General features: G+C 44.5%; 1 protein-coding gene across 2 annotated transcripts in view; it reads right to left on the reverse strand.

Moving 5' to 3' along the window:
* The window catches only part of PPM1H (protein phosphatase, Mg2+/Mn2+ dependent 1H), a 247,544-nt gene extending 235,620 nt beyond the window's left edge, over positions 1-11,924 (reverse strand). Inside the window, exon 1 of one of the 2 annotated variants that reach the window (XM_079775920.1) lies at positions 10,608-11,912. In XM_079775920.1, coding sequence (XP_079632046.1) covers positions 10,608-10,852 — 245 coding nt within the window. In that variant the 5' untranslated portion in view covers positions 10,853-11,912. Of the gene's footprint in view, positions 1-10,607 lie in introns of both variants that reach the window. The other variant, XM_079775921.1, reaches the window with a different exon arrangement.
* Positions 11,925-13,290: the final 1,366 nt, after the last annotated feature.

A 13,290-nucleotide genomic window follows, 5' to 3' on the forward strand; every position in this document is an offset into this window, starting at 1 on the left:
TAAGCAGGTATTCTGATCTGCCTAAGGCTCCTGGTGGACGATGTCCACTTGGAAGTAAGGAAAACACAGCACAATGGCATCTTCATTCATCATAAGCGCTTTCCAGGCAACACATTCTGAAGTCTCCAGTAAACCAAGTACTTCTCGGGTGGAATTCAACTGACTGGTACCAGCCGCAAAGAGGGGTAACTCAAGCTCTAAACTAATTTCCTACTGACTTCATTAAACAGGGGCATAGCAAAGAGATATGTCATCCATTTCTACTTTCCTATTTGACCCCATGTAAAGCTCAGTTATGTGAATGCTGAGTTATGAAAAGTGCACGGACCAAGTGAGCATTTGCAAGGTGTTGATGTTGTAAACGTTAAATCTGGGGTGAGGACTCAATTGTTTGGTGCTTTTCTCAACTTTACTTAAACCCAATTTTTAATTTACTGTGGAAAACAACACAATAGAATAAATCAAAGCTATTGAACTAAAAGAAACATATACTTAAAAATAACAAAACCGTATTGATAGCTGGACATCAATACAGCGAATACAGCAAAATGTGCATTGCACAGTCTAAATGATGGACAAATGGGTGCTGAGTATAGCATGGTTTCAACTTTTCTGCATGTTCGAAAATTTTCATAGTAAAGGGCTAGGGGAAATAATTCAAAATTGTAATCACACAAAAAAAGAGACAGCAGGCCCTACTGGGGAAAAACTCAGTTGGAAGAAAACAGGTCCTTAGCCTTAACTCAGGAACTCACAGAGTTTAAAACTGGAAAGGGCCTTGGGAATCCTCTGGGGCAGATTAATACATGGTTTTATGGCTTTGTGAAGAAACTAGAAAATAGGAGCAATATCATAGCATTTTCAAAACACGAAAAACTCATTTTTGCATCCATACTTCTGGTTTTACTGTTGGTGATGGCAGATAATAGGTTTGTTTTGTTATGTCAGGACTTACTAGTAGCAGTCAAATCTAATCATCCTTCATATCTAATCAATTGCTTCATCTTCTACCTTTGATATATAAGTTCTTAATCGCTGTCAGAATCCCCCTACCTGTGATGTCTCCTCTTAGTAATTTTCCATCCACTGACCTCACTCTACTCATTGGCAATAAATTCCCATCTGTCTTTGCTGGGTTTGGAGTTGAGTCTGATCTCTCTCCCCTACTGCAATAGTACTCAATAAAGTCTTGCTTACTATTTTAACAACCTTATACAGGTACAGAGCATTTGGCAGCTAACCACAATGCTTGCTGAAAGAACAGCTTGCTCCCCTAGTGTGGATTAAAGGAGGCTCCAAGTACTGAGATTTGTAATTGCTCAGAAGCATTAAGACATTGGAAACAAAATACACACACACATATACACACACACTCACCTGCCCCGCTCAGTGCTGGTCTCTTTTAACCTCAATAGTCCATGATTTCATTTCAATTTAATTGTAAAATGACACAAAAGGAAGAAAGACTATGCCACTAAATTTTCTTAAGGATGATGACTATGTCATATTATGGACCCAGCCTGGGACCAATGCCTTACACATAGTAGGAATGCAATGATTTCACTAGTTGAGTGAGAGAACTAAAATCAGATGATTGATGCTTATTACCAGATAGAAAACAGCATAAATCAATGGGGAAAATATCACTCCTCTGTTCAAAGTAGACGTATCAGAGAAAACTATAAAGGCACTTGATTTTTAATTTCTACCAAACATCAAGAATAGAAGCTATCGCCCTTTAAAAATAATTTGTCCTATCTTCTCAAAGTCTTCCACAAAATAGAGGAGGAAACACTTCCAAACTCATTTTAGGAAGCCAGCCTTACCCATACAAGGACAACTCAAGAAAAGGAAATTATAGGCCAACATGTCTGATTAACAGAGATTCAAAACTCAACAAAACATTAGCTAACCAAATTCAACAATATATTACAAGGATCATACACCATTATTACATGGAATTTATCCCAAGGATTCAAGGATGGTTCAATCCAATCAGTGTGACATACCACAGTAATGAAGGATAAAAATCATATAATCATCTTGATAGATGCAGAAAAAGCATTTGACAGAATTCAACACCCATTAATGATAAAAACGCTAATAAAGTAGGTATAGAGCGAATTTACTCAATATGATAAAGGCCATATATGACAAGCCCACAGCTAACGTCATACTCAGTGGTGAAAAGATGAAAGATTTTCCTCTAGGATCAGGAACAAGACAGGATGCCCAACTCTCCCTGTCATTCAGCATAATACTGGAAGTCCTAGCCAGAGCAATCAGGCAAGAAAAAGAAATGAAAAGTATCCCACAGATATGCAGATGTAAAAACTGTCATTATTTGCAGATTAAATGATATCATATATCATAAACCCTAAAGACTCTACCAAAAACTGTTAGAAATAATCAATTCAGTAAAGTTGCTGGGCACAAAATCAATATACAAAAATCAATTGTGTTTCTATCCACTAATAATGAACTACTAGAAAGAGAAATTAAGAAAAATAATCCTATTTACAATTGCATCAAAAAGAATAATATCAAGGAATAAATTTAACCAAGGAGGAAAGACCTGTACATGAAAACTGTAAGACACAAATAAGTGGGTAGATAGGCCATGCTCATGTACTGAAATAATATTAAAATGTCCGTACAACCCAAAATGATTTATAGGAGTGAAGCAAAAATATATTCACAGTTGTTAGTACACAAAACACATAATCTAATTCTTGAATTATTATTTATTAACTATTGTATTATTTTCCATATGAACAAATGTATATCTACTTTACCCACCCTGTATAGATTTCATGCCATTCCAATCAAAATTCCAGTAGCATTTTTCTCAGAAATAAAATGAATAATCCTAAAATTTATATAGAAACACAAAAGACCCCAAATAGCCAAAGCAATCTTAAGGAAGAAGAACAAAGTTGGAGGCATCATGCTTCTTGATTTCCCATTATATTACAAAACTATAGTAATCAAAACAGTACTGTACTGGCAGAAAGACAGGCATATAGATCAAGGTAACAGAATAGAGAGCCCAGAAATAAACCCACACATGTGGGGTTTATTAATTTACAACAAAGAAGCCAGGAATATGTTATGGGGAAAATCAGTCTCTTCAATAATAAAAGAATGAAATTGGACCACTCTTTTTCACCATTTACAAAGGTTAACTCAAAATAGATCAAAGACTTCACCATAAGACCCAAAACCATACAATTCCTAGAAGAATATATAGGCGGTAGGGTAAGCTCCTTGACATCAGTCTTGAAGATGAGTTTTTTTGGATTTGACACCAAAGGAAAGGCAGCAACAGCAAACACAAACAAGTGGGACTACATCAAACTAAAAAGCTTCTGCACAACAAAAGGAACCATCAAAAACTGAAAATGCAATCTGCCAAATGGAAGAAAATATTTGCAAATCATGTATCTCATAAGGGGTTAATATCTAAAATATAAAAGGACTCATAATTCAACAGGAAAAAGGCAATCTGATTTTTAAAGTGAGCAGAGGATCTAGACATTTTCTCCAAAGAAGACATAATGACAGCCAACAGGTATTTGGAAAGGTGCTCAACATCACTAGTCATCAGGAAAATGCAAATCAAAACCACAATGAGCTATGACCTCACACCTGTTAGAATAGCTATTACCAAAAAGGTAAGAGATAACGAGTGTGGATGAGGATGTGGAAAAAGGGAACCTTTGTGTACTGTTGTTGGTGGGACAACAGTTGTAAGTTGATGCAGGCCCACTTTGAAAAACAGTATGAAGGTTCCTCAAAAAATAAAAACAGAACTATCATATGACCCAGCAATTCCACTTGTAGGTATTTAGCCAAAGGAAAAGAAAACATTCACTCAAAAAGATATTTGCACCCCCATGTTCATTGCAGCTGTACTTACAATAGCCAAGTCATCAATGGATGAATGGATAAAGATCTACATATACATACATAATACACACATACACACACACACACACACACACACATACATATATATATATATCTTATATAATAAAACCCTAATATGCAAATAGACCCAATGTCGGAATGACAGGTCGCTATGATGCGCACTGACCACCAGGGGGCAGACGCTCAACACAGGAGCTACCCCCTGGTGGTCAGTGTGCTCTCACAGGGGGAGTGCCACTCAGCCAGATGCTGTGGCGTGGTGGTAGCCTTTGCTGCCTCCGCGGGTCCCAGACTTGCAAGAGGACACAGGCCGGGCTGAGGAACCCCCTCCCTCCAGTGCACGAATGTCGTGCACCAGGCCTCTAGTATCGATATAAAATGGAATGTTATTCAACCATAAAAAAATAAGGAAAACCTGCCACTTGCAACAACATGGATGGGCCTTGAATGCATTATGTTAAGTGAAATAAGTCAGACAGAGAAAGACAAATGTGTATCATCTCATATGTGGAACTAAAATGGAAAAAAACAAAACAAAACAAAAAACAGAACTCATTCAGAAAACAGATTGGTGGCTGAGGGGAAAGAGAAGGGTCTGGGGACAGGGGGAAATGGGTGAAGGTAGTCAAAGGTATAAACTTCCAGTTACAAAAATCACTAAATCTGGGGATATATTATATAGCATGGTGACTATAGTTAATAACCTTGTATTTCATAGTTGAACAATGCTAAGAGTAAATCTTAAAAGAGTAAATCATCATAACTTGTAATCCCTACTTCCCCATGTAATCTTTGTTTTACCCTATAAACAGCTGGCTTATGGGGGGCTGGAGAGCAGATTTTTGTGGATGACTTGCTGCTCTCCCATTCTGCCGGCAGTATTGGAATAAATGCTCATATGTGATTAAAAAAAAAAAAAAGCTCATCTGTATGTTATGGATGTTCAGTGTTAACTAGATTTACTGTGGTGATTTTTTCACAATATATGCATATATCGAATCATTACGTTGTACGCCTGAAACTGTTACATATCAATTATATTTCAATAAAAAATTATCTTCAATAATATATTTTTATAAAACAATTCTAGTATCAGTTTTAAATTAGTACTCGGTATTGTTGTAATGATAACGAGCAAACACTTGGTGGTCAGGCAATATCAGAAATGATGTCTACATAGCTGGGGATGAAACACAGAATAAACACAACCCCTCAGGCTGGTTCAACCCTCTGCCTGAAGCATCACTAGTCGAGGAAGGAAGCTGATGCATTTTCCTATGAAAAAGGACAGCCCAGGAGATCCAGTGTAGAGGGGATGACTTCATTATACTGGTAAATTTGAAAAATGGAGGAGAGCTTAGCCACCTACTTGAAAATAGGAAAATCAATAATTTCTGCAGGTTACCCGAGAGGTTAGAGAAATAGGTTCTACTACTTTGGACTTAGGTGCTATAGAGAGCTCTGTTAAATGAGACACCCCACCCCCCGTTTCGTTTGTATCCTTATACAAGAAGTGGAGGACTTAGAGGTTGTTCAGTTGCCAAAGTCAAACAGGAAGTTCTCGGAAAGGAGCTCTGCTAAGAGGTGCAGGAGGAGTGGGTGTGTTAGAGGTGCAGGAGGAGTGGGTGTGTTAGAGGTGCAGGAGGCGTGGGTGTGTTAGAGGTGCAGGAGGCGTGGGTGTGTTAGAGGTGCAGGAGGCGTGGGTGTGTTAGAGGTGCAGGAGGCGTGGGTGTGTTAGAGGTGCAGGAGGCGTGGGTGTGTTAGAGGTGCAGGAGGCGTGGGTGTGTTAGAGGTGCAGGAGGCGTGGGTGTGTTAGAGGTGCAGGAGGAGTGGGTGTGTTAGAGGTGCAGGAGGAGTGGGTGTGTTAGAGGTGCAGGAGGAGTGGGTGTGTTAGAGGTGCAGGAGGCGTGGGTGTGTTAGAGGTGCAGGAGGAGTGGGTGTGTTAGAGGTGCAGGAGGAGTGGGTGTGTTAGAGGTGCAGGAGGAGTGGGTGTGTTAGAGGTGCAGGAGGCGTGGGTGTGTTAGAGGTGCAGGAGGAGTGGGTGTGTTAGAGGTGCAGGAGGCGTGGGTGTGTTAGAGGAGGTAAGAAGGGAAAAAGCCAGGGGATTGCTGAGCTTTGGAGCAAGAGAGAAATAGTGGTTTCTCTGTCATCTCCACTGCACACAGGCAAGTAATGCAATTTATTGGTAATTGCTATTTAGTGCCAATGACTAGGGAATGGAACTGGCAACCTCTTGGTTCCTGGGTCGATGCTCAACGGCTGAGCCACGCCAGGCAGGCAAAATTTCGCAATTTTGAAGTCAATGACACAAAAAGAACTTATGTAATGTACATTTAATAGAAACTCTTAAGCTTTTCCTTTTTTGTACTTATGTACAGGGTACTTTTATGAGAAAGGTACTAAAAAAAATTTGCAGTTATAGCTATAACCTAAGTAAAATTATGCTATAATTATTATTCTTTCTGTAAAGCAAATAAATGTATCACAGATAAAAACCTGAATATGCTGCTTTCATATACAGGGAACTGCACATTCTCTGGCATTCTCTATTGCTGTACGTTTCAGGTATCCACTTGTATATCTATGTCCAAATGACCATCAGTAGGAGAAAGGTGGGCAAACAGGTCAAAAAGAAGAAAAGTCAAAATGGGCTCCTAGCCAACTAGAAGTTGAACTGACTTCTAGGTCCCTGGAGCACAGGGACCACCCGGGTGGTATTTAAACTTGTGGAGAGAGAAAGGAAGTAGCTGCTGCGAGGGGTCTCTGGGTCAGACTGATGCTTCAAATGGGCTCGCTCTGAGCAGATCTAACAGGCTAAGTCGGGAATTTCAAAGCCAAACTAGAATGCAAGTTTTGGGAAAGATTTTAGCTCTCTGGATGTCGTCTGTAACTGCAGTGCTTGTAAACCTAGCATGTAGCCCTTAATCAAGCAGCTGACTTTTCAGCCATAATAGGAAGCTTTTAGAGGAACCAGAAAATTCCACCCCACCCATTGCCAATAAATATCTTCTATAGATATAAAAGCCTGATTTGCACAGTGTCCCCTAGGGAGTTCTACGGGGAGACCGGGAGTTCGACCACTCGCTATGATATACGCTCACCACCGGGGGCGGCACGGACCGAAGGAAGGCCCCGGCCAGCAGCCGGCAGCTGCTAGGGACCCTACCTGTGCACGAATTTCGTGTACTGGGCTCTAGTTGACTTAATAAATGTGGGTCTTTAGTTTCTGGATCCCCAAGTCTCTAGTTCAATGTTCAATAAAAAGTATCTCTTCTTGAAAGGGGTTAATAATAAGTGGCAACAAATAAACCATTTCTCAATTTTTCTACCATCCAAAAGGTCATCAACACTAGAACTCAAGTCTCCACTAACTCCTCAATGCCTCACCAAGTGATGCCAAGTCTTCCTCCCCAGGACAGCTTAGCAAGTAACTCACTCTCTAGAAAGATAAGCAAATCACTTCTGACTCAGGCCCTGACTCAGTGCCATCTCTCTTATCCCCACTCTCTGAGCAATCTTCCTACCAATGCTATCCCTTCTCAAGTACCTTCTAGAACAAAGAGAAGATAATTCCTCCTCCCAGTACATCCTGTAGCAAGGGGCAATTTTAATGGCAGCAACCTTTAATCATAGCACCAGTTCCTACTTGTCTTTCTCTCCCCTTCCCTATTTCAGCCATTTTTGGTCATTGGAGATATATTTTGCAGGAAGATCAACTACAATTCAAGGTTTGAGGAAGTGGTACAGAACAACATCTGACAGAGGGAGGTGGCAAGATAATGTTCATGGTTAACCGTGGGTACAGATGGATGTACCACAATTTCATACATTGTAAGGAGGTAGTTTGTTGTTGTGGGCTACAGAGTCAGGTTGCTTTGGTTCAAATACAGGTTCTGCTAAGATGGTATGAATCTGGGCAAGTTACTTAACCATTCCATGCCTCTGTATCTTCATCTATAAAATGGAATTGTTAGTGCTCACCTTAGAGTGATTTTCAACTAGTATGCCGCAAGATTTTTTAAAACATGCAATACCTGACTATTTAGTCAGAGGCACTGACCTTTTCCCCCTTAGATTGTCAAATTTAAATGACACTAGCCAACACAACAATAGCCATCCAGCGTGAATGAATAAAAATTATACCTATTTTCTTTGTCAGATTAGCAAAAAATATATTTCTGTTGTGCTGCAGAATTTTAATAATTAGTTCATGTGAGCCATGAGATAAAAAAGGTTGAAAATAGCTGCCTTAGAGGGTTGTTGTAAGAATCAAATGATATGACACAAACCTGGAAAGAATGCAAGCACTAAACAGCAAGTACTAACTGTTAGCTGTTCTTAGTACTACGTACACATTTTAAAAGAATGAGGCACTTCTATATGTACTGACTTGGAATAAAATCAGTGACACCATGTTTTAAGAAAATGCTGCTGAATAACAGGCATAGTGTGGATCTGTTTGGGGAAAAAGAAGAAATGCATGATGCATATTTACAGGTGCATCCGAGGAAGCTTAAAAGGCACACACACAAAATGCTGACTCACCATTGCCCCTGGGGGGTGAGGAAGGGCTTATATTTACATACTGGTCTTTGCTTGAATTAACATGAACTATTTTTAAAATGAAGCATTTTACAATGGCCTTTCTTAGCCTTCAAATTGAACCTCTCTCATGTCCTGGTCTTAGAAATAAGGAAACTGAAGCCCAGCTAGGAAGAGGTAGAGCCCCTGACGTACAACCTCTCCTACATGTCTCATTTCAGATTCCCTTATCATCTTCACAGCCCTTGGCACATCGTGTGCCGGCCATAGGATCCAAACATCCTGAAACTGGTGGGGGTTTCCCCCTTTCCGTTCTGTCCTGCTTCTCTGAGGTACTCCTTTTCTTGTACCCAAGTGGCTTCCACATTTCGTGTTTTAACAGCTTCCTTCCTACCTCTCCCCATTTGCCTGCTTGTCTTTCTCCATCCCCTGGACAGGTGCCCCTGCCCTGGAAAGCCCACTGGAGTGACATCCCAGCTCCACACTTTCCGGTTTTGGGCAGGCACAAGGGCCCATCTACACAACTGCAGGACGGAGTATGCCTTCAAGTTGCTTTTTCTCTTGCAAAGGATCCAAATGAGCTTTTAAACAACGTTTTCTTATTGCAGCCAAGACGCAGTGGTGTGTTTGGGGCAGGCACTTTCCCCTCCTTTAGGTCTGTCCTTACATAGGTGTTTATTTTTGCTTTGGCTTTCTCCTGGAAGTTACAGGACTATTTTGTACGTCCCCACCCCCAACGTTCTCTTCCGTGCTTACCCTCTATTGTGCTGATTTTTGTTTTAGCACCCATCAGTTTCACTTCGGATTCCTCCCTCTCACACTCTAGCCGTCTATCCCCATTTATACACATTTTCTTTTTCAGCCCCTGGAGAAACGGTTATACGTGGGAAGTGTGTGTGTGTGTGGGGGGGGGGGGGGAGGAGATTGCAGAATTCTAAGCAGGGCATCTTCCAGGCCACCTCCCGCACCGGAACCGGAGTGCCCCGGGAACCCAGCCCGCCCGGGGTATCCGGGCCACCAGAACAGGGTCAGCATCAAAGCGCCCAGGCGTCGGGAGAGCTGATTGGCTCATCGGGAACCAATCAGCGGGCGAGGCTGTGCACGGGCGAGGGCGGGCCCAGATTGCAGAGCGGACCCAGTTAAAGCTGAAGGGGCAGGTGTGCCAAGGCGCCAGGATTTCACGTGCAATTTTTGCAACCACCAGGTCACTATTAACCCCACAACTCCGTGCTCTTCAATTCCACCTTCGGAGTTCCGCAGTTCCATAACGCTAAATGGGGGGAGAAACAGCACTTCTCCTACCATTCATAAAATGGTCATTAATATCGTCAATGAGGGAGTAGCCGTAGAGGGGGGCAGAGGCCATTAAAACCTCCCGCCCTCCTCGCCCTGTTCCACTCCAGGGCGTCAACAGAACTCAACCGGTGCTTGAAATAGCAAATCGCGCAAACGCTCGTTTAATCGCCAAAGCTGATTACCAAAACGCTGTCATTAAACACCTGGAATAAGTTTTCCCCTCCCGAAGGGCTGGAGGGGATTGTATGGGCATTTAACGAACGCGCATGGGTTTTACTACCTGCTAACGGAGAAGCGAATAAGCTATTAGGCTGAAGTCAGGAAACGAAGACCTTCCGAAATGTGCAACCTCGGAAGCAAATGCGGCCGCCTCCAGGGCTCGGACACCACCCCCACCCCCGCCCCCACCCCTGGCGCAGGGACCGCTCCTCCAGGCTCTACCCCACACACTTCACCTGGAGGCACAGAGATCTGGGGTGGAGAACACAGGTACCAGATGTCCCTGCTGTGTCTCAAACTTCAGCAGAACTGTTCTACGCATTCCCAAGTGCCACAGCCCCCGAAATCACAGATCCGTCCAACCTTCGCTTTCCCACGGTCCAGCGCCTCACCTACCCATCTACCACCCACACCCGCGCTGGAGACGCCGCGTCCTTGGGGATGGGGGAAGGGGGCGTGGAGAAGACGGGAATGGTCAGGTACCCGCCTAGGTACCCGGCGAGGCCTGCCGCCGGCAGCCAGAGAACCCTGGGGCCGAGGAACAAGAAGAGAGGCGGTTAGGAGCCGTGCGGGGAAGGGCCGTGCGGAGAGGGGGGACCCGCCGGCGTCGCGGCACTCACTCTGCGTATCCAGTAGCCCAGGGCAGCCGCCGCGTCTCCTTGAGGATGAGGATGGGGCGGGCGATGTGGTCGGCGCTGCACTCCACCTCGTCCTGAGACAGCCCCAGGAACTCCGGCCGCCCGTACGGGAAGCGCAGGGGCAGGTCCGAGCCTCCGCAGCCTCCGCCGCCGTGCTCGGAGCCCGAGCTGCCAGCCATGATGCCGCCCATGAAATTGGCCACAGCAGATTTCACTCGAGTGAGCATATTACTCCGGCGCCCGGCAGCAGCGGTGCGAGCAGGAGGCGGTGGCGGGGGCGCGGAGCAGCGCAGCGCGGAGCATGCAGGCTGCGGCGGGCGCCGGGCGCACGGGCGGCGGGACCGCTGGGACGCGCCGCTAGGCTCCCGGAGCCTAGTGCTGCAGGGGGCCGAGCCCGGGCCTCCCGCGCTCCGTGCCGCCGCCTACCCCCGCGACACTTCCGCAACGGAGAGGCACGGAGCGGGCGGGCCGGGCGGGGAGAGGCGCCGCGCGCTCCGGGAGCGGCTGGGCGGCCGCAGCTGGCTGCCGGGTCCCTTCCCGACCCGCGGCGCTCCACTCCTGCGTGAGCGGAACTGAGCCCACCAGGCGAACCCGCGGAGCCGGTGCCGCGGCTGCCACGGCTACCGCCGCCGTCGAGTCATGTGATAATCAGGCTGCAAGGGCTCTAGCTGCTGCTTCGGCCGGAGCTCAGCCCCTCCTCCCCCGCCGGCCCGAGCGAGGCTCGCACCAGGATTAAGACCTCCTAGGGAAGGGGGAGCCGGGGAGCCGGGCCGGGTCTGTACCTGGCGGTGGGGCTGGGGGCGCTGTGAGCTGAGCTGGTACAGGTGTTAGGGGACGTCACGTGGGGCCAGGCAGCCTGGAAAAGCCAGCCGAGGAATCCGCTCTCAGAGGAATGCCGCCTACACCTTGGAGAAGGGAAACTTGAGAGCTGGAGGGGGAGAGGAGGCAGGTGGAAAGCGGGTGGGACGCTCCAAGTCCTCCAGTGGAAACGAGGAACACCTGGTGCAACAGACTTTTCAGAGCTTTAAAAAACAGCAACCTAGATAGATGCACAAGAATCATGAGAAGTTTTTCCCCAGGCATTTCTAGAATCGCTTTAGTTGTTCATTATCACCACCCGCGTCCTGATCTGCAGAGCAAACCCTGTCTCAAACCCAGAATAAGCTCAATGGCGAAGAAAACAAAAGAAATCAGAAGCAAGCCCTATTTTACCTAGTACTTCATAAATGCTTTATAAATGTGTACAAGCATTTTCTTCCAACATAGCAACAATAGTATCTTTTCAAAGCTGACCCTTTTTACTATTGGGAAACTTGGTGCAGCCTTTTTTTTTTTTTTTTTACTTTGAAGTGTTGCTACAAAAGTAACATTTTAAGACTAAAGGAAATAAACTAGAACATGGCAACTCAATGAAATGCTCAAGTAAAAAATGAATGTTTGCCGCGATAAAAATTTTTGGTGGTCTTGTATTGAAACAAAACAGAAAATTATGAAAAACACATGAATGTGCTTCATTAGGCATAACATTTGTTAAATATTGGCTTTTGCAAGAGAGCTGTTTCCTGTTCATGTTTACTTATTCTGTATCCTGTTCTTATGTTTACCTACCATTTAGTTTGCCAGGATTCTGTCTTGTGGAGTTATGCAGTGAAGGCTCACTTGGAATTCAGGAGGAAATACAGGCTCTCATTTTTCTTAGGAAGAGGGGGGGGGGGGGGGAGTGAGAGGGGAGGGGGAGGGACGGGGAGAGAGCAGCCCAGGTGTGTTGGAGGGGATACTAATTCTCTGAAGAGGACTTGGAATCCTTGCTCTAAGGCAGTGGTCGGCAAACTCGTTAGTCAACAGAGCCAAATATCAACAGTACAACGATTGAAATTTCTTTGGAGAGCCAAAATTTTTTAAACTTAAACTTCTTCTAACGCCACTTCTTCAAAATAGACTCGCCCAGGCCGTGGTATTTTGTGGAAGAGCCACACTCAAGGGACCAAAGAGCCGCATGTGGCTCGAGAGCCGCAGTTTGCCGACCACGGCTCTAAGGGGAAGCCTTGGTAAACCTCATTGATTCCTTTTATAATATTTTTAAAGCATTTCCCCCTTTGGCTTTTTTTCCCAACTACAATTTACATTCAATATTATTTTGTATTTAGTTTCAGGTGTACAGTATAGTGGTTAGAGATAATCATCTATTTTTCAAAGTGTTCTCCCTACCCCCACCCTCAGATAATTCCAGTACCCACCTGGCACCATACATATTTATTTCAATATTATTTACTATATTCCCTATGGTGTGCTTTACATCCCCTTGACTGTTTTGTAACGACCAGTCTGTACTTCTTAATCCCTTCCACCTTTTTCACCCATTCCCCCAACCCCCCCTCCCTCTGGCAACATTAGTCTGTTCTCTGTATCTGAGTTTTTTCAATTGTTTATTTATTTTGTTCTTTGGATTCCACAGGGAAGTGAAATCATATGGTATTTGCCTTTCTCTGACTGACTTATTTCACTTAGCATAATACCCTCTAGGTCCATGCATGCTGTTGCAAATGGTAAGATTTCATTCCTTTTTACTTCCAAGTAATATTCCATTGTACTGGTATGCGTATGTACCACTGCTTTTTATCCACTTGTCTGCTGATGGGCACTTGGGTTGCTCCCATATCTTGGC

The sequence above is a fragment of the Cnephaeus nilssonii genome (genome assembly GCF_951640355.1).
Source record: "Cnephaeus nilssonii genome assembly, chromosome: 6".
NCBI classification, from domain to species: Eukaryota; Metazoa; Chordata; class Mammalia; order Chiroptera; family Vespertilionidae; genus Cnephaeus; species Cnephaeus nilssonii.